We start from the raw sequence: 20423 nt of genomic DNA on the forward strand, positions 1-20423 counted from the left end.
GTAGAAGGAAAAAGGAAAAACCCATGGGCAAGTTCACTAAATATTGAGGGTTTCAAAGGTTAACCGTCTGAAAATACATGTTTAACGTGACTCCAACATATTGGAACAAGTGATTCCTACTACATGAACCTACAGTATCTATGAAATCTAAGATTAACATTTTAATCTGCAACACAATCTAATTCAATGTGTAGTAGTGGGGTCCCTGCTTCATCTCTCTCAGGGGGTCCTTGGCCTGAAAAATGCTGAAGACCCCTGGATTAGACTGATGATAGGTTCTTGGTTTACCTACAGTATGATCCTAGATTACTATTTATCTATGCATTTGATGTATTACCTCGTGTTTACCTTGCTTACTGTAAAATCGCTCTGGATTAAGACTAAGAGCATCTGCTAAATGCCTAAATTGTACTGTGGGATTCCTCAGGTTTGGATGAAATGTGGTTTTTACTGTACATAATAATGCATAAATGAAGCGCTTTTGTGATTATTAGGACAGTTTATTTATTGGTCTTTGCAGCACTGGTTCATAACAGGTTTTGCTCTTGGAATGACGGGAAAAACAACTTGGTACAAGTACACTTCACCCTCAAACATCATCGTCTCTGTCGGGTGGAAATACCTCATATGTCCAAAACTGTTACTTTTCAGGATTCGAATTCAAATCGACAAGCTCACAACGCCTCGCTTCGTGGCGCGTTTTTCGAGCTTGTAGATCTGCTACTTTTGACGCATTTGTGACACTGTAGTATGATCAAGCAGGGCGTTCATTTATGGAGAAAAAAAGGGGGGGAAAAGTTAGAATATGGAGATAAGAGGGTTCTGCCCGACAGCAACAATATCTTCACAGTCAGGAGGAAACATTGTATCTACGCCCAAAACCGTTACTTTTCAGGAAATGAAAAGAGAGTTCCAATGTAGTCACAGAGCCGCTAGTCTCGCGTAGCCAGACAACTATTCCACAATCTCCGAATGCTACTATATAGAGTCTGGAACTACACCTCCCGAAATCCGAGAGAGGAAGCTGGCACTTCCGTTCACGAAAATATGTTTTAAAATATCTATACATTTTATTTTTTTATTTCCATTTCTGCTAAGCAGCAAGCTAAATATACTTAGATGATTTGTATTTATATTACAGTAGGATACATTTGCGCGACTGTAAAGACAAAACGGAAGTGAGGAGGAGGCTTCACATGTTAATCATGTCTGTGTTAATCAGAGCTTCTGAGTCCCCGACTGTGTGACCGGAAACATTTGAAAATTGTGGGAGGCAACAGTCTGGCCACGCGAGACGTAGTCATTACGTATTTAGTCTACTTTTAATTTGCTAAATATTAATAAAACTCAAGAGACTTGAACTACTTTCACTTTCAAATATCTTTTCAAAAGTAGCAAAACAAATCCAATCTACAAGCTCACAGCGAGTTATTTTTGAAATATGGAGATACAAGGTGTCTGCCCGACAAGAGACGATATTCGACAAATACAACATTTAAATCGTATAATGTGCACATTCTCAGTATTCAAGGGTAATACCAGTTTGTTTCAGTTGGTATTTACTGTTATTCTTTCCTCTATGAGAGTGAATAAATCATGGGTTTGTCTCCCCATCATTGTTAACATCAGACTCTTCATCACTGCCATGGGTTTCCAGTATAATATGGCAGATTTCAACTCTGCCACATAATTCAAATGTCTCTATATACTGTACATGAATACATTACACACTAAAAACCCACTGGCATAATTGCAGCTGAAGACAGTGGCATATACTGACCACCCCCAAAAAAATGAATACTTTCATTGTTATAACAACACAGTCTATGCGTACAAGTGTCCTCTAAAGAGACCGCATTCACCCATTCAATCCGGGGACGCATCTGTGTGTCATTTTAGATTTCTTTGGCTATTCAAAAATAGCAGATATAGCAAGCAGCAAGCAGATATAACAAGCTCATAGCACGGCACCGAGTGCTATGAGCTTGTAGATCTGCTATTTTTGAAAAAAATGGAACATGTGCAAATCTTTGAACATTCTACAAATGTCTCCTAAATCATGTTGCTATATTAGTTTTTTCATGTCAAGGACCCCCAAAATGATATGTATTTGGCCACGGACCCCCATCTCAAAATATTTAGTTCCAGGGACCACCCAAGAAGCAAAGATTTGAAAAAAATATATATATTCAAAGATTTGCAAACATTTTCACGATTTTTCAAAAATAGCAGATCTACAAGTGGCACTCTGTGCCGTGCTATGAACTTTTTGAATAGCCAAAGTATAAAACATGGATAAAGTGGTTACACAGATGCGTTCCCGGTTTGAATGGGTTAAAAAGTGAAATTGACAAGACATAAAATGACACCTCAGAGGATATTGATAATATGGTCCTTATAGATACACTGGAGCCACATAGCAGAGAGCATTCAGCTCAGATATGGCTGCTAAACGTCTTTTAAAACCACCTAGTTCAGTAGTTCTCAAACTTGTTTTTAATTATGGACCCCCCCCCCCCCCCATAACTCTGAGAGTGTTACAGGTCCATTTGGTTTCCATTTTGTACACTCTCAAAGTTACACACACCTGTTAAGGGTCCATTTGGAACCCCCTCCTTAAGGAACCCTGAGGGTCCCTGGACCACCACTTTGAGAACCACTGAACCTGGGGCTAGAAAGTTTTGAAATCTTGGCCTATAATGACATGACCCAAAATAGGAATGTGGTTAATAGTGACCAAAAAAAATAAGCTCCTATCAAGGCAAAGATTAATACAGATACCAACAACACTGGTACTGCCTTTCATGATAAAAACAAACACAAACAAACAACAAAAAATAATCAATTACGGTATTCTAAACATTTCCAAAGTAAAAACAGAACCTTTCAGTCCATTCTTCCTTTCCCATATTCCTTTTTTTTATCCCAGACATCAATCAATCAAGGAATCCATTTTGGGTGCAAAGTGTGTCTGCAAAAGGTTATATTATGTATAACGACAAATATTCCAACAGCCACGACCCAGGGTCGTCGAATCCTTTGGAAAGGCGTTAATGCCAATGAATGAAAGAATGAATGTAGTCGCGTCTTAAAAAACACACATTCCACGTTACGTTTCCTGACGTTTCAGCCGTTGCTCTGAGTCACTGTGTCTTCATCCTGGAAATAAGGATGTTCTAGAGAGTTGAGGGCAGAGATTCTTCTCAAAGGGTCAAAGGTCAACATTTCCTGTGGGAAAAAAAATATGAGTTTAGAAGAGGTGGGTATTCTGGCCTTAAAAAACCTCAATTAAACAATTGTAATATTGTATGTTTAGCCTGTGACACACTTATTAATTTCCTCCTAGCCTAGGGGACAAAGACATCACCATCAATTAATATGAACTACAAGAATGTCTTGTACTGCAATTGTTTGTAATACTAAGTATTTGCAGAGTCTGTAACGTTCAAGTACGTTAAACCGCTTTCAACCCGATGCCTCTTTTTTGGTTATATTGGGGAACATTTCTGAAGAATAAAAATAAAATGTTCCTAAATAATGTAAAAATAGTGCTATTTTCAGTATTTGTCATAGGACAAGGTATAAAATGTGTACACTCATAGCATGTGCCACGCTATGAGCTTGTAGATCTGCTAATTTTTGTATACATTTTTTTCAAGCGAACATTTGTAACTCAAATCTTTGCTGGTCCCTGGAACTAAATATTTTGAGATGGGGGATACGTGGCCAAATACATTAAATTTTTGGGGTCCTTGACATGAAAGTTTGAGAACCACTGATTAGTGTGTCAGAAAACAGTTAGGATTTAGAAGACATTAAGGAATAGGCCACAGGTCTTTAATGGGTTAAAATTCACCCCATGCAGTTTTTAATTTGGTTCAAATGAATGAATAATAATAATCCTTACCCGCAGTAGCTGTTCCCCCAGTTCGTTTATGTCTGGAACAAAGTCTGTGATTGGTCGAGGAAAATAAGGGGGGAAGTTTTTTCTGTTCAGCGTGACATCGGTTGGCCACTCCTCTTCTAGTGGTAATCCAATGAGACTGAAGTGACAAAGCACATGTTACATACATGTTAACGTTACATGCAATATACACTGAATTAGACAATTCAATGATTATTTTGTTTAGTTTCGTTTTTTATTATTGTATTGGTCATACTCACTCAAATATCTTTCCCAACTGGTCTACTTCTGATTCTCCACAAAACAAAGGTCTGAACAGAAGAGATTTTTACATGTTAATATGTTGAAGTATTTGTGTCATCTGCTAGTCAATAAAGCAAGAAGGCCCTATAGGCCGTGGTTTAAAAAGTAATGCATTTGTTATAAAAAAACAAATCTTGCGCACGCACGCACGCACACACACACACACACACACACACACACACACACACACACACACACACACACACACACACACACACACACACACACACACACACACACACACACACACACACACACACACACACACACACACACACACACACACACACACCCCCTGCCAATGCTGCTATAGAAAACAATACATCACAAAAGATAATACATCCATGGAACGGTACAGCAAATATTGTAAACAACAAGTTTTTACAATACAGGGTTCAAGCAATGCAACTACCAGTTTAATAAGGGGTGTTTGGCTAATCGACATCTTTGCTATTCCTGTCCGTGTGTGTGCACCAGTGTAAACAGTAAGATGATGTGATGTTTTTGGGTCGTTAATATACTTGTAACGCCGGTTTTCAACCAATGTCCACCTCACCATTACATGCACAGGAAAAGGGAGTGTCCTATACGCAGATATACAAACGAAGTCCAGTCAATATTCAGTTCTTTTGAAGCGCCACACATTAATGCTGCAACAAGAACCATTTAAATTAGTAGGACTCTCGCCCACTTTCCTTTGATTTCCTCTGTCTGTAAGCTTGTGTTTCTCTGTCTGGTAGGAACAGTGTGCTCCCTTCACTCTGTGCCCACACCTAATTAACACACCTGTCTGTGCGTCCTATGCACACACCCTGTGCATGTCAATCAAATGCCCGACACCCAGTGTCTAGGCGTAATACTACAAACTAACCGAAATAACATGCCGACACCAAGACGTAAATAATAGCTCCTACAATACGAATGCTCTCAAAAGACTGGCAATGCCACGTTTGCACATGTATAATGGATTGATTAGTATTTTGTTCATAGAACACGTCACAATGCATTGACTGAGGCCAAGGGCCACACATTTATTATACAGAGCTTTTAACTATTATTGGACTCCTAGTAGAATGGCTACAGTTAGGCTTGTTGTAAGCTTGTACATCAGCTATTTCTGCAATTTTCACATGAATAAAAATGACTAAATATGTCAATAATTCCTTTGCATATTTCAGTTATTTGTCATATCTGCCCCATGTGCAATTTCTGATCATGAAGCCTAAAAGTCTTCATATGTCCAAATGTTCAATGCCGAACACACAAAACTCATTTACTGACAGACTCATTTCTGGCTGTGTGGTCCCAGTGCCAGGATTTTGCGATTTTCTTAGCTTTTCAAGTAGTCACAGAATATTTATCTCCAGTATGATCGACCCCCTGATGGTTGCTAATCACGGACGGGTTCCCTGTTCACCGCTCGCTTGTTATACCCAGTTGAAAATAGCATGTTTCGCTCAAAAATACATAGTAAAACACAGGAGCAGAGATTCAGAATATGTCCCTAATATTTTAACAGGGAAGTGAATGGAGCAGTAAATCTTTGGATCGCTTTATCTCCTGGTTCTTTGTTAAAAACGGGGGGGAAAAAGAAAGAAAAAAAAGAAAAAATTAGATGTGGGTACATTGGTATAGATACTATGCTCTAGATGTGGATACATGGGTATAGAACAGGGGTCTTCAACAGGGGGTCTGGGACCCCTAGGGGGTCCTCAGAGTTGCCACAGGGGGTCCGCCAAATCTTTGTATGATATGATAAATTGTTTTACATTAACCACTTCAACCCTAGCATCCCTTTTCTGAGGAGAACTTTAGCCAAAAATAGCAGATCTACAAGCTCACAACGCCTCGCGCTGCGAGGCGTTGTGAGCTTTTAGATCGGCTATTTTTGGCAAAGAGTTATAGGTGTAGACTATAGAGGGAAAAAAAGAGTCAAAGGTTTTTCTGAAACACAATTCTATACAATACAGAGGGGGTCCCTGCTTCATCTCTCTCTCAGCTCGGGGGTCCTTGGCCTGAAAACGTTGAAGACCCCTGGTATAGAATATAGATACTATGCTGTAAGTGCAACATGGTTCAAGTATGAAAGGTCATACTCTAGAATGCTATAAATTGAGGCAGCCACGATGCTTAATTATTTACTAACACTGGTCTAGCTGGAAAACATATTCCCTCTTTTTAGTGTGATGGGGATGGAGAGCGCTGCCTAACACGGCGTGCCAAGGTCTTCAACTGGGTTAAGATCTGGTGACTGTGAAGGTCATAGCATAATGATTCATCATGTTCAATGTTACTCATCAAACCTGTGACGGCAATTTTCAATCAATTTCCATTGTCCACCTCACTCACCATTACATGCACAGGAAAGGGACGGTCCTATAATTAGGCAGATATACAAACTAAGTCCAATCAATATTCAGTTCTTTTCGTTTGAAGGACCAGTACAGAACGTACCGGTTAAATTAGCATTCTCTCCAGTTTTCTTTGATTTCCTCCGTCCGTATGTTTCTGTTTCTCTGTCTGCTGCCTGGTAGGAACAGCGTGCTCCCTTCACTCTGTGCCCCACACTAATTAACCCATTGAGACCGGGAACGCATCATGTGTCATTTTAAGATTTCTTTGGCTAATCAAAAAGAGCAGATATACAAGCTCGTAGCGTGGCACCGAGTGCAAATCTTTGAATATACATTATGTTTATATATTTTGTTTAAAAGCCTTTTGGGAGTTTAAAAAACATTTTTAACTCCGATTTGTGATTCTGGGGGGTCCCTGGAACAACATATTTTGAGATGGGGGTCCGCGGCCAAATACATATAATTTTGGGGGTCATTGACATGGAAAAGTTGGAGCACCGCTGATATAACAACATACTGTTAGGATTTAGAACAACATTTTTAGATATGTATTTGGCCACGGACCCCCATCTCAAAATATTTTGTTCCAGGGACCCCCCAGAAGCAAAGATTTGAGTTACAAATGTTCACTTCAAAATATATATATATTCAAAGATATGCACACATTTTCAAGATTTTTCAAAAATAGCAGATTTACAAGCTCATAGTGCGGCTTGAGATTGTATACAGTATCTGCTATTTTTGAATAGCCAAAGAAATCTAAAGTGACACAGATGTGTTCCAGGATTGAATGGATTAACACACTGTGTGTCTGTGCTTCCTATATGCACACCCTGTGCATGTCAATCAAATTCCCGCCACCAAGTGTCTACACATAATACAGAATTATGTGTAGTATTATTAATACTGCAAAATTAACCAAAATAACATGGCAACACCAAAACATAAAGAATAGCTCCCACAAAACATGTCATTGACTCCTTAGTTGTATCCTGTGGATGGGAGCATTGTCATCCTGGAGGAGAACGGTCACTCCCATCATCAGGATAGAAATGTCTCATCATAGGATAAAAGTGATCTCTCAGAATAACTTTGTATTGATTTGTAGAGATCCTTCCCTCTAAGGCTGGGGTCTTAAACCAGTGGTCCGGGGACCACCAGTGGTCCTCGAGGGGGTTCCAGGTGGTCCCCAGCTAAATGATTGAGAGTTGGTAACCAAATGGACCCTTATAGATCTTTAACCCGTAAGAGTTAAATTATTGTTAAACACCTGCATTACTTAATTTACAAGAAGTCTACACAATTAGAGAATGTCGAATGTTTTTTATTTTGATCAACGTTTGCCTGTTGTCTCTCCTATTGTACCAACATCAATACAGCATGGAATTGTGGACAAAATCTTATCCAACGATGACAAAATATTCTTAAATAAGTCTTGGGTCTGAGAGTCTAAATCTCATCAAATGGTGGTCCGTGGCTCAAATGCCGAATAAATAATGGACCTTGATATGAAAAGGGTTGAAAACCACTGCTCTAAGGGGACAAGTGGGCCCCAAACCATGCCAGGAAAATGCCCCCCCCCCACGCACACACAGCATAACAGAGCCACCAGACAAGCATCCAGACTCGTACCGTTCTCTGTGTGTAAACCACACATGCACTCGCTCACCTATCGAGAAGATAGTGAATCTGACCCCATCGCTTTCTCCACTTCTCTGTAGATCAGAGCCTGGATGTTTTTTTTAATGCACCACTTGACTCTAAAATGTGCCATTTTGTCTTTGGTAATGAGACCAGGTTTATGCACCGCAACCCTCCAATAACATCCCCCTCTACGCCACGCATATAAGCATCACATCACGGTCATCAAGTGTGCGGCTTCACACCCACGTTATGCGACCCTTATTTGTTGATGTCCTTTCCCATAGATTGGAATGCAGATGTCACTTTAGTCACCGTTCCTATGGAAACACTGGCCAGTTGAGCAGTCGTTCACATCTGAAGCTCCCGCCATCTGTGTGCCACAATAATAGTCACTTCAATCTTTTTCATCTTTTGCCATCTTCTTCATCCAAAATTGAGGTCAACTGGAGCCTGCCTGACATTTTCATACATGCCAACAGAGCATCATGATCGGATGTTAAACCATTAAGACCTGGAACGCATCTGTGTCACTTTTTGATTTAAGCTAAAAAGCATTATTTTACACTTTGGCTATTCAAAAATAGCAGATATACAAGCTCGTAGCGCGGCACTCGGTGCCGCGCTACGAGCTTGTAGATCTGCTATTTTTGAAAAATCGTGAAAATGTGTGCAAATCTTTTAATATGTATATATGTTTTAAAGCGAAAAAAAATTACTCAAATCTTTACTTCTGGGGGGTCCCTGGAACAAAATATTTTAAGAGTTTTTCAGAGAACTGTTAGGATTTAGTAGACATTTGTAGAATCGGTTTCAGGTCTTAAAGGGTTAAATTAGTTTAATTGTATCATGCATTATTTCCACCGATATAATGTAAGCAGATGCATTTGTTATGTTTCTCCACACAGTTATTCAGGGTTTTTCATTTAGTTTGACACCCATCTCAGTCTGCACCTTAAAAGTGAAAGGTGAAACTCAGGAGAGGCACAGGTAAGAGTAACAGTCAACAACCAAACCTAATAAAATGCTATACAGTATATCTCAACAGCGACAATAAAGCAACAATCTCTCTTTTAAAAATGTTTTATAAATTAGTGCTATTGAACACGTGTCGTCTGTGTGTGGGTTTTACAGATATTGAATACAATGAAAAGTATTAAAAAGCGCTTCTGACTATAAACCTCCTAACTCCATTGGATCCTCAAACTGTCAGTCAAACCTCCTAACTCCAACTCAGGTTTTTTTTTTTCTTCGTCTGACTTCATTCTAATCAATGATGGACAAAACAACTATCTCCACATTAATGGTTAAAAACCTCCTAACTCCACTTGAGCTGTATTTGGTTAAAGTAATGATAATATAAGGAAACATGTATTTTTTTTTGTGATATATTATATATATATGTGCTATATTAACACATTTTGCTGGGGACCTCCTGGAACTCCTTCAAGGACCCCTGGGGGTCCCCGGACCTCACTTTAACAACCACTGATGTAGACCAACATGACTCATGTCTGTGTGTGTGTGTGTGTGTGGGGGGGGGGGGGGGGTTAGAGTGCTTCCTGACATTAAAGAAAAAACTGTCTAGTAACATTATTGCTTTGTTTCCCATTGGCCCTGGGAGGCTGTTAAAAACAGGGTCTTGTTGGACAGGCCTACGTACGTTACTGCTTTGGTTGCACTCTGTGAAGCATTTATTGTGGGTGGAAATGACTCAGACTGTCACCTAACGCCTGCTATTGTCTTCTCTGGCAAAGTGTTCACTTCTGCTTGTTATGGAAATATAACAATATATAAAAGATTTAAGCCATTAAGACCGGAAACGTATCTGTGTCATTTTAACATTTCTTTGGCTATTCAAAAATAGCAGATCTACATAGCGCGGCACTCAGTGCCGCGCTATGAGCTTGAAGATCTGCTATTTTTGAAGAAAAAAAACGTGAAAATGTATGAATTTTCTTGAATATATATAATCTTTGAATATATATGTTTATTAAGCAAACATTTGTAACTCAAATCTTTGCTTCTGAGGGATCACTGGAACTAAATATTTCACAAATGTTAAAAAAAATATATATATATTCAAAGATTTGCACAAGTGTTGACGATTTAAAAAAAATAGCAGATCTACAAGCTCACTCGGTGCCGCGCTATGAGCTTGTAGATCTGCTATTTTTGAATAGCCCAAAGAAATCTAAAAATGACACAGATGCGTTCCCGGTCTTAATGGGTTAAATATTTAAAAATGAAAAAGATGTGGCACGGAAGTTAAGCTTACAGTTGCAGTTCCATTAGACATTAATAAACACTTCAATTTAGGGGTCCTTGGCATGAAAAAGGTGGAAAGCCACTGACCTAGACCAAAATGTATGAGTGTGCTGCCATCTACAGGGCTTAGGCTGACATTGGTACGGTGGTGTACTGTGATGTAAGCACCAGGTATGCCAACGTGATTGTGGCACTAATGCCAATAGTACAGCACAATACTACAGCACAATGGAACACCTAAACCCAACACACACCCTGCCATTATGTATGTACCAGGTGCAGCTGTGTGTTGCATCACAGAGTTCCCGAGCTCAGCCTATCCCTTTAGAAGATATTTAACCTTTAGATGCCATAACTTGGCATATTGGCAAAGAGGTACCAAAGGTAAAGGTTAAGACAGGGTTAAGCAATTACGTATCAATGGGATTGGTATTTAAGATAGTCAAAGGAACAGTGCCCACAATACCCTCATACCTGTCAAACTACTTCTCCAGTGAGTGAGTGACACCCACAACGACCATGATCTGGTAACACCCAAATTTAGAACAAAAATGGGAAAGTTCTCATTCTACTGCTCTGCCACCACAACGTGAAATGTACCGACACCATCTATTAACTCATTCACTGCCACTGACGTAAAAAACGTAATTTTTCCCGTTTACCAATCCTGCCACTGACGTAAAAAACGTAACAACAAAGTTAGAATATGGAGAGAAGAGGTTTCTGCCCGACAGCTACGATGTAATATATATGTTATATATATATATATATCATGTAGTCATTTGTTATTTTTCTCCTCACTCACTTGCGTCTGAACATCTCGGCGAAGATGCAGCCGGTGCTCCACATGTCTACAGGCGTGGCGTAGGACGACTGGAGCAGGACTTCTGGAGGACGGTACCACAGGGTCACCACCTGGAAAACAACAGACAACCGTCTGAGTCCATGGAAAACACAAGACACAGTGCAGCAACAGAAAAACTTCTGATTGACTTCGCTACTGGCTGGCAAAATTTGATTTAGTTTTAGTAATACCGGTAGTCTTTTGAATAAAATGTCATAACATTTTAGTCATATTTTAGTCATCAGATGGATGCCGTATTTTGCATCATAGTTGCTGTCCATCTAGGCTCTCTACACTGATGGGGACGCATTTGCGCCAACGGCCGCCTGGAGCGAGGAGCAGCATTTCCCCCCCGCTCTACATCGCTCATACGCTCTGAGTCACCAGTTGCTGCTTCATAGTTCCATGGAATTATGACAGCGTCAGCCTCTTTTCTACCTGGATCTGACACTATTTGGCATGAAAGAACTTTTAAAGGGTCCATCCATGTGATTTGTATGGGATTGTAATCGCTGAAATTTAACGACACGCTTTGGTTCATCGATAACATCAAGCGGAGAATAATAGCCTAGATCAGGAATGAACTCCCCACAATAATCTATTTATTCAGCATTTGAGCCATGGACCACCGTTTGATGAGATTTAGACTCTCAGACCCAAAACGTAGAATATTTTGTTATCAGTGGATACGATTTTGTCCACAATTCCATCCATGTTGTATTGATGTTGGTATCATACAGTAGGAGAGATAACAGGCAAATGTTGATCAAAATAACAATTATTCTACATTCTCTAATTGTGTAGACTTCTTATAAATTAAGTAATGCAGATGTTTAACAATAATTTCACTCTTGAGAGCGTAAATTGAAACCAAATGGACCTGCAAGGGTCTATTTGGTTTCAACAGAATACAGAAGCGCCTGAGATCACTTTGACCGGGCTCTTGAACTTGATAGCCTACTTTTCTCATTTGAAAAAGAACTAGACACTATTTGGATTACGATGACATTATCAAGGGTTTAAACTTTTTGTATTAGCCTGTTATAGTTTCAGTGTTTTTTTTTGTTGTCTATCGTTTCCCCGTGTAATAATTTTGTATTGCCGGTTATGTTGATTGATCAAAGTAGGGTGACCAATGACCATATTCATCGCAAAGCCTATTGTAATATCTAAGCCAAAAATGTGTAAAAACATAAATAAATATGTAGACCGCCTATTATTATTTCAGGTTATTTCAAGAGGTTATTCAACTCTCTCCAACTGTCTTTCAATCCCACGTCATTGATTTGCTTGCACTGCCTGGCCAGCACCTCAAAATTGTACTTTAGCACAGCAGCACCCAAGTAAATATCGTCTCTGTCAGGGTGGAAACCTCATATATTGTCCTCTATATGTTACTTTTCAGGATTCCAATTCAAAAATAGCAAAAAGTAGCAGATCTACAAGCTCGAAACGCGGCCGCGTTTCGAGCTTGTAGATCTGCTACTTTTGATGCTTTCGTGTGAGGCTGTAGTATGATCAAGTAGGGGAGTTAATTTACCAAAAGAAAACGTTTAGAATATGGAGATAAGAGGTTTCTGCCCGACAACAATGATATGCTCAGTTACTGTCCACCACTGAGTATATACAGTTAACCATTCAATCCAGGAACACATCTGTGTCATTTTAGCAATAATTTTTCAGACAAATTAAGACAATTGTTGAGACATTTAACAGTTACAAATGTTTGCTTTTAAATATATATATATGCAAAGATTTTCACAAATCTTCAAGATTTTTCTGAAATAGCAGATCTACAAGCTCGGTACTTGTAGATCTGCTATTTTTGAAAAATCCTGAATTATCGTCCTTGACAAGGAAAAGTTTGAGCACCACTGATATAGAAACAATAGTTTTTCAGAAGAATTAAGACATTTGTTGAGACATTTGACAGTTACAAATGTTCGCTTTAAAAATATATGTATTCAAAGCTTTGTACAAATTTTCACGATAATACGAGATCTACGAGCTTGAAGATCTGCTATTTTCGAATAGCCCAAAGAAATAAAAAGAAACTAGAAAAAGTGCACCTCGGAGCGCAGGTCTCCGCTAGGTCAGGTATGTTATTGTGGCCTCCTGGTGGCGCTATAATAGGCCAATGTGAAAAGGGTGCGATTTATTCTTAGGCCTTTCACGGCAATAAGACACTTTGAGGCATTTTGTTCCAAAAATGTGTTTTGCTAAATTAGACCTGCTGGTGGCGGTGTAACAGGCCAATGTGAAAAGGGTGGCATTTCTTCTTCTGCCTAGTGGGAATGTGCGTGTGAAATTTCACGGAAATCGCAAGCTGCGTTCATAATTTTGGCATTTTGTTCAAAACGGACCAATCCTGCAAACTTTGGAAGCCAGCCTTAGCCAATCAGGATGGAATATGGGAAATCGGACAGATCCGTGTTCATCACATGACTATAGAGATACTGTGTACCGATTTGCATGACGTTTGGATAAAATATGTAGGAGTAATGTAAAAAAAATGGGTTTTGCACAAATCGGCCTCCTGGTGGCGCTATAACAGGCCCATGTGAAAAATTTGGGGCAGAGGTTCTGAATTGGCATCCAGGGAGTGTGTGTGCACAGTTTCGCAGCGACCGGGCCAACGGTGCCGGAGATTAGCTGGTCGCACACGGACAGGACACACGGACGGACACACGGACGGACGGACAGGGGGTAAAACATACTCTCTCGCCATGCCTTTCGGCCTGGCGGAGACAATTACACAAATGCGTTCCCGGTCTTAATGGGTTAAGAGGACATGATGACTCAGACATGTAAAATGAACTGTTTGTACTGTAAGTGTAACTGTACGCTCTTCTTACCACGGGAGTCAGGGCCATGTGGCAGCTGTAGATCCTGGCCAGGCCGAAGTCAGCCAGTTTCACCTGGCCTTGGCTGGTCACCAGGATGTTCTCTGGTTTCAGGTCCCGGTGCATCACACGGTTCGAGTGCAGGAAGGCCAGACCACACAGCAACTGACGCATCAGGTCCTAGAACCGCAGCGCGCGCGCGCACACACACACACACACACACACACACACACACACACACACACACACACACACACACACACACACACACACACACACACACACACACACACACACACACACACACACACACACACACACACACACACACACACACACACACACACACACACACACACACACACACACACACACTTCTCAAACATTTTAATTTCAAGGACCCCCAGTTTGACGTGCATTAGGCTACGGACCCCCATTTAAAGACATTTCTATCTCTGGGACCCCAATTTATTTTGTAAAATCAATGTTAATTTAACTCTGAGAGTGTACAAATGGAGGTTCCATTTGTACACTCTCAGAGTTAGACCCATCTGGGTCAATTTGGTTCCTAACTATCCATCATTTAGCTGGGGACCCCCTGGAACTCCCTCAAGGACCCCTGGGGGTCCCCGGACCCCACTTTGAGAACCAATACCATATGCTGACTTCTATGGAATCCAAATGACTGTAATCAAGAACTTTAATCCATGAAGTGCTATAAGATGAATGGTTTTCTCAGGTCTTCTTACTTTGACGTGGCTGGGTGCTAGTCCTGATGCTGGGGCCTTGTCCAGGTAGGTCTTCAGGTCTTGGTCCACATGTTCAAACACTAAAGTGACTTTAGTCTCCTGGTCCGTCCTTTTGATCGCACACACGTCCATGAGCCTGGAGGGGAGTATAAAAAACACACACACATCCATAAGAGAGTAGAATATAAAACACACACACATCCATAAGAGAGTAGAATATAAAACACACACACATCCATAAGAGAGTAGAATATAATACACACACGTCCATAACAGTGTTGATTTCGTCTACTAAAACTATGACGAAAAAATGTTGTCGCCTAACTTTTTTCACTGACGAAAACTAAATAAAAACTAAGCTACTGTATGATGACTAAAACTAAGACTAAATATGTTGACAATTTCAACAAATAAAAACTAGACTAAAATGTTAGTGAGGTATTAGTGGAAATAAACTTCTCTTATGGGGGTCCCTGGTATATCTTTTCAAATGGGGGTCCGCGAGCTAATAAGTATCAATTTGGGGGTCCTTGTCCGAGTTTGAGATCCACTGCTGTACACACTATGAAACTCTATAATAAGAACTTTACTTGACTACGTTGGGATGGTCGAACTGGTCCAGCCTCTTCAGCAGAGCCACCTCTCTGACGGTGGAGATGGGCAAGCCGTCCTGGTCCGTCTGGACGCGCACGCTCTTCAGCGCCACGAACTGGCCGCTCTCCATGTCCCGGGCCTTGTACACCGTCCCGTAGGCGCCGCCGCCGATCTCCGCCACCGGCTCGTACTGGAGGCCGGCGCCGCTCTGGGCCATGGCCAGGCTCATTACCACACCGTCTGGGACAGAGAGAGATGAGAGGGCAACTAGAGGGGGGGGGGGGGGGCAAATGGGACACAACACAAGAAAAATAATTATAAACACTAGTCCATACCAAGCCCCCAGAACCACGGTAGAGCAGTGAAGCGGCCAAGCCTGGTGGTCAAATCTGAGAATGCACTTAAAATGCTACTGTGTGTGCATCTGCCGTTTGTGCGCCTGCTCACGACGCATCACGACCCATGGAACCAATATGGAACCAATATTTCTTACTTCCGGGTGCTTCGAAACGCCACTGAGCAATTGCGTTGAAATGAATAGCTGGGGGCGGGGCAATCCGCCCTCTAGTTATATTATACCTCTATGGTCCATACCCGTCGGGGGATATGAGCACCCAAAGTGCCTGCGTCACGGATGGTCCACTTGTTTCACGGATGTGGCAACACCGGCGCTTGTTTCACGCACACGATTTGGCAACCCGCGTGCCAGCGAACACAAAAGCGCTAATAAACAGCTGACATTTGGGGAAAGCGAAAAACGGGCTTCGGTGTTCCGTGCACATGGTAATGGTCAGTGGCTGTGTGCAAATGCAGATCAATTGCTCCCGCCACTGACGAGAACCGGGCAGAAGAGATTTTGGGGACGCACGCACAGACGCACAGACAGACAGACAGACAGACAGACGCACAGAGCTTTGTAGAATTATTATAGGATGATGAATTGAAAAGACAAACTGTTGTTTTGATTGATTGGTTGAATACTTTACATGCAAAAGGTACAGAGGTACAGTTATACAATAATGCTAAAGCTTTCTTGCGCAATATTTGACAATTTGGCCAATTTGGTAATAAAAAGGTCTTAAAAGTCATCATATTGTAACTTTATAAATGTGCAGATACCCTGTATACACTTGTACTGTACGTTGGTTTGTTTACTGTTGAGTGAGAAAACAATGTTGCACATTAAAGGAGAATTCCAGCCTAGCCTATTTCTTACCTTTCTAAGATATTATTATATCCTAGGAAGTCGTACAGTAGGAAAAAATGCATAACTCCATCCCGAGTCCACCACAGCTAAAAGAAAACATGCTCTAGATGGCGTATTTCTATCGCTCAAATTATTTTAGTTTTTGTTGATATCTGACGTTCATATCAACAGAAAACTCTCCACTATGTTTGTGCTGGATGCGCCCCAAGACGGAAATAGCAAGACCCACCATCTCCGGTTTACTTCCTGTATCTGTGTGAAGTGGGCGCGACGCCTTTTTAGCAGACAGGAAGCAGGTTGAAGTCTAATCATTTCAATGGGAGAGTGAACGTGAACACAGCTTCTGAACCATTCTTTAGCTCTATGGTCACTGAACTAAATATTGCACCAGATCGTCACAAACCACATAATATTTACAAGATGTTCATACTAAAATGGCCTTTTTCAGAGAGGCAAATCAGGAGAAATTGTACTTTTAAATCGACCTTTCTCTGTTTCAGCAACACACTCTCGCGGGATCTAACACCAGTAACCATATAATAGGACGTTCACGAGATTTGCCGTCTGACGCCGGCGACCATTTGTAGGATGTGTGTACCAAGCCCCCAGAACCACGGTAGAGACAGTGAAGCGGCTAAGCCTGGTGGTCAAATCTGAGAATTTCTTACTTCCGGGTGCTTCAAAACGCCACTGAGCAATTTCATTGAAATGAATAACTGGGGGCGGGGCAATCCGCCCTCTAGTTATATCATACCTCTATGGTGTGTACCATGTCGCCTCTAGTGGCTCGTATTGGGATGGTGTATCTTCCTAAATTAACAATCTTTGATGCGCCCCTCCCTCCGGAAGTCTCGCGAGACGAGATTTCACCCGTGATTTAATCCAAGTCCACTTGTAAACACTACGGCGGCCCATTTTGGGACAAAAACACTGTGGCGAGGTTTCTGTCGTCAGATATCAACAAAAAACAACATTCGAGCGATAAAAATACGTGATCTAGCGCATGGACTGTCCACTCAGGTGTTTTAGCTGCGGTGGACTCGGGATGGAGTTATGACATTTTTCAACTCTACCGCTCATCCTAGGATATAATAATATCATACAAAAAGGTAAGAAAAAGGCTAGTACGGAATTCTCCTTTAAGCTGATCATCTGGGAAACCCCCCCCCCCCCCCCAGAAAAAAATATTAATATTTAGGGACCTCCCTGGGGGTCCGGACCCCCATTTTGAGGACCAATAGGCCTCTGACGTCAACTGTCTGATACAACGATAGATAGAAGCAGCAGAACCATAACTTCTACAATCAAGGCAGGGCCATATTTATAAAGCCTATGTTAAGTGTTGTCACATACATATTGTCACATGGGTTATGGTAAGATTCCTATAATCATACCTACTGCATGAACATGGGGTTATCATTCATTATTATGCATGACCAGTGGAGTGCCTTGCCCTTTATAAACACGTATAGGTAGCTATTTGGTGGCAGTTATGGTTAAAAAGAGGCCTGTCAATGACAGATCCATAAGGGTATGGTCTGGTTGTCATGCCAAAAAAAGGAAGCTATTAATTATGTATTTAGTTATTATGCCCTGCAAAGCATACAGTATGAGAAATGGGGCTAATGGGTTAGGCTAATCAACCCCTCCCCCCCCCTCTCTCTCCCCCCTCTCTCTCTCCCCCCTCTCTCTCTCTCTCTCTCTCCCCCCTCTCTCTCTCTCCCCCACTCTCCCCCCTCTCTCCCCCCTCTCTCTCTCCCCCACCTCTCTCTCTCTCTCTCTCTCTCTCCCCCCTCTCTCTCTCCCCCCCTCTCTCTCTCCCCCCCACTCCCCCCCTCTTTCTCCCCCCCTCTCTCTCTCTCTCCCCCTCTCTCTCCCTCTCTCTCTCCCCAACTCTCCCCCCCCTCTCTCTCTCTCTCCCCCCTCTCTCTCTCTCTCCCACTCCCCCCCTCTTTCTCCCCCCCCCCTCTCTCTCTCTCGACACGTGGTGCTCTCTCTTCCGTAGCCTTTGTGTTATTAGATCGGATCATAATATAAATCAGTAACAATAAGACGCACAGAAACATGTAGTGACGTGGCAGCATGATGTTCCACATGGTTACATGATGATGTGTCAGTGGATACAATATGTATACAAAGCGATCTAAACACACAGACACACTGTTGCCGATCATAAACTTAGCAACATTTACACATTGTTTTCTCTCTTCTTCCAGAGCCTCATAAACACACTGTTGCTCCTCCGACACCAGAGGATCACTCACAACTACTAACACAGGACAATGTAATTGTGGACCAACAGCCTCTATACTTATAATAATAATAATACTAATAGTTTAGTTTGTCTACTCACCAACTCTTTTCTCTACAGTCAGTATGTTTTAAGAAGCAGAGCTTCAGTTCTGTTGCTTCCTGTTGAACAGAACAACTCTTCTCAGAGGCGGAGCTACAATAGCCCTTAAACATGACTGTCATATCATGACAGTCATGGCGCAACGTGTTCCTGGTTTTGGAGATTTTTCTATTTACAACCCCTACATCTACATAAACGTTCACATTTCAAATATAAAGTACTGACGCCACGGCCATGGATGTAAAAATTTGAAACGTTTGGGTCTAAGTACCCGTATTTTCCGTATTGGTCAATAAAAAACATTTTAATTTGATTGGCGGCCATTTTCTTATAGAGTTATAATGGATCAGAGTGCAATACACCTCCCAGCCAATAGGGCTGCGTAGTTGAAAGCTTATGAAGGAATATTTAGAATTGATTGATTGATTGATGTAGTTTATTTAGAAAGACATGAGAATAGTACATGACAGTACATAACAGTACATGGAAGTACAAATTCACAATACAAGGTCTACTAAACTGGAAACCCTCATTAAGCATTACGCTTGTTTAAGATGAGGACCCCATGCACACAAATCATGATGAAGAAAATGGCCACCAATTGGTTTAAAATGCTTTTTATTGAACACTACGGGAGATACGGGTACTTAGACCCAGGCGTTTTAACTTGATACATCCATGGTCGTAAGGTCATTACTTTATATTTAGTAAATGGTCACATTTTCAAAACCAGGAACAAGTTGCGCCATGACGCTTGTGACAGACGAGCGACATGTGAACCATGGCTAGAACAGAAGCTCATCCACAACACACTGACTCCACTATATAATAATAATGACAAGTTTTGAATGAGAAATTCATTCAAACAAATACAATATTTGTTTTGTCTTTTTGTTTTTCTTATTTTTATTTAATTTTTATTTTTGTAATGTTATTGTGTATGTGTTTGTTTTTGTATGTGATGTCTGTCTACTCTGTTTTGTTTGATTGTTTATATGCCTTTTATGTATACAAGGTCATGTTTTATATTATTGAAAAATGCCAATAAATATATTATTTAAAGAAAAAAGAAGAAAAAAAAAGAATACAATAGTGACTGTGAGTCCATTGTTATTAAAGTTGCATTTGCCTACAAATAACAGAACAAAATAAATACCCTTTTCCCCCCTTACATTTTATTTAATTTTATATCATATCTTGTGACAATTTTATATTATAAATGATCAATAATATTTGTTTTTTGGTCCTCATTCATAGGGATTGATTGATTGATTGTTTGATTGTTTGATTGATTGATTGATTGATTGATTGATTGATTGATTGATCGATTGATCGATTGATTGATTGATTGATTGATCGATTG

General features: G+C 40.9%; 1 protein-coding gene across 1 annotated transcript; it reads right to left on the reverse strand.

The window, feature by feature from the left end:
* Positions 1–479: 479 nt before the first annotated feature.
* Positions 480–19126, reverse strand: cdk4 (cyclin dependent kinase 4). Its single transcript, XM_080423741.1, has 8 exons — positions 19061–19126; positions 15497–15767; positions 14907–15042; positions 14170–14337; positions 11276–11385; positions 4165–4215; positions 3908–4043; positions 480–3228 (listed from the first exon to the last, which is right to left on the reverse strand). Exons 2-8 carry the CDS (start codon positions 15727–15729, stop codon positions 3127–3129), a joined length of 936 nt encoding a protein of 311 aa, XP_080279867.1. The 5' UTR covers positions 15730–15767; positions 19061–19126; the 3' UTR covers positions 480–3126.
* Between the last annotated feature and the right edge of the window lie 1297 nt (positions 19127–20423).

Source organism: Gymnoscopelus braueri, assembly GCF_963280865.1.
Source record: "Gymnoscopelus braueri genome assembly, chromosome: 3".
NCBI classification, from domain to species: Eukaryota; Metazoa; Chordata; class Actinopteri; order Myctophiformes; family Myctophidae; genus Gymnoscopelus; species Gymnoscopelus braueri.

Coding starts and splice junctions, on each gene's coding strand:
- cdk4 (XM_080423741.1), bottom strand. CDS start 15,729: ATGAGCCTGGCCATGGCCCAGAGCGGCGCCGGCCTCCAGTACGAGCCG. Junction 14,338..14,906: donor TAGCACCCAGCCACGTCAAA/GTAAGAAGACCT, acceptor CTGCGGTTCTAG/GACCTGATGCGTCAGTTGCT. Junction 4,216..11,275: donor GCCGAGATGTTCAGACGCAA/GTGAGTGAGGAG, acceptor TCTTCTGTTCAG/ACCTTTGTTTTGTGGAGAAT.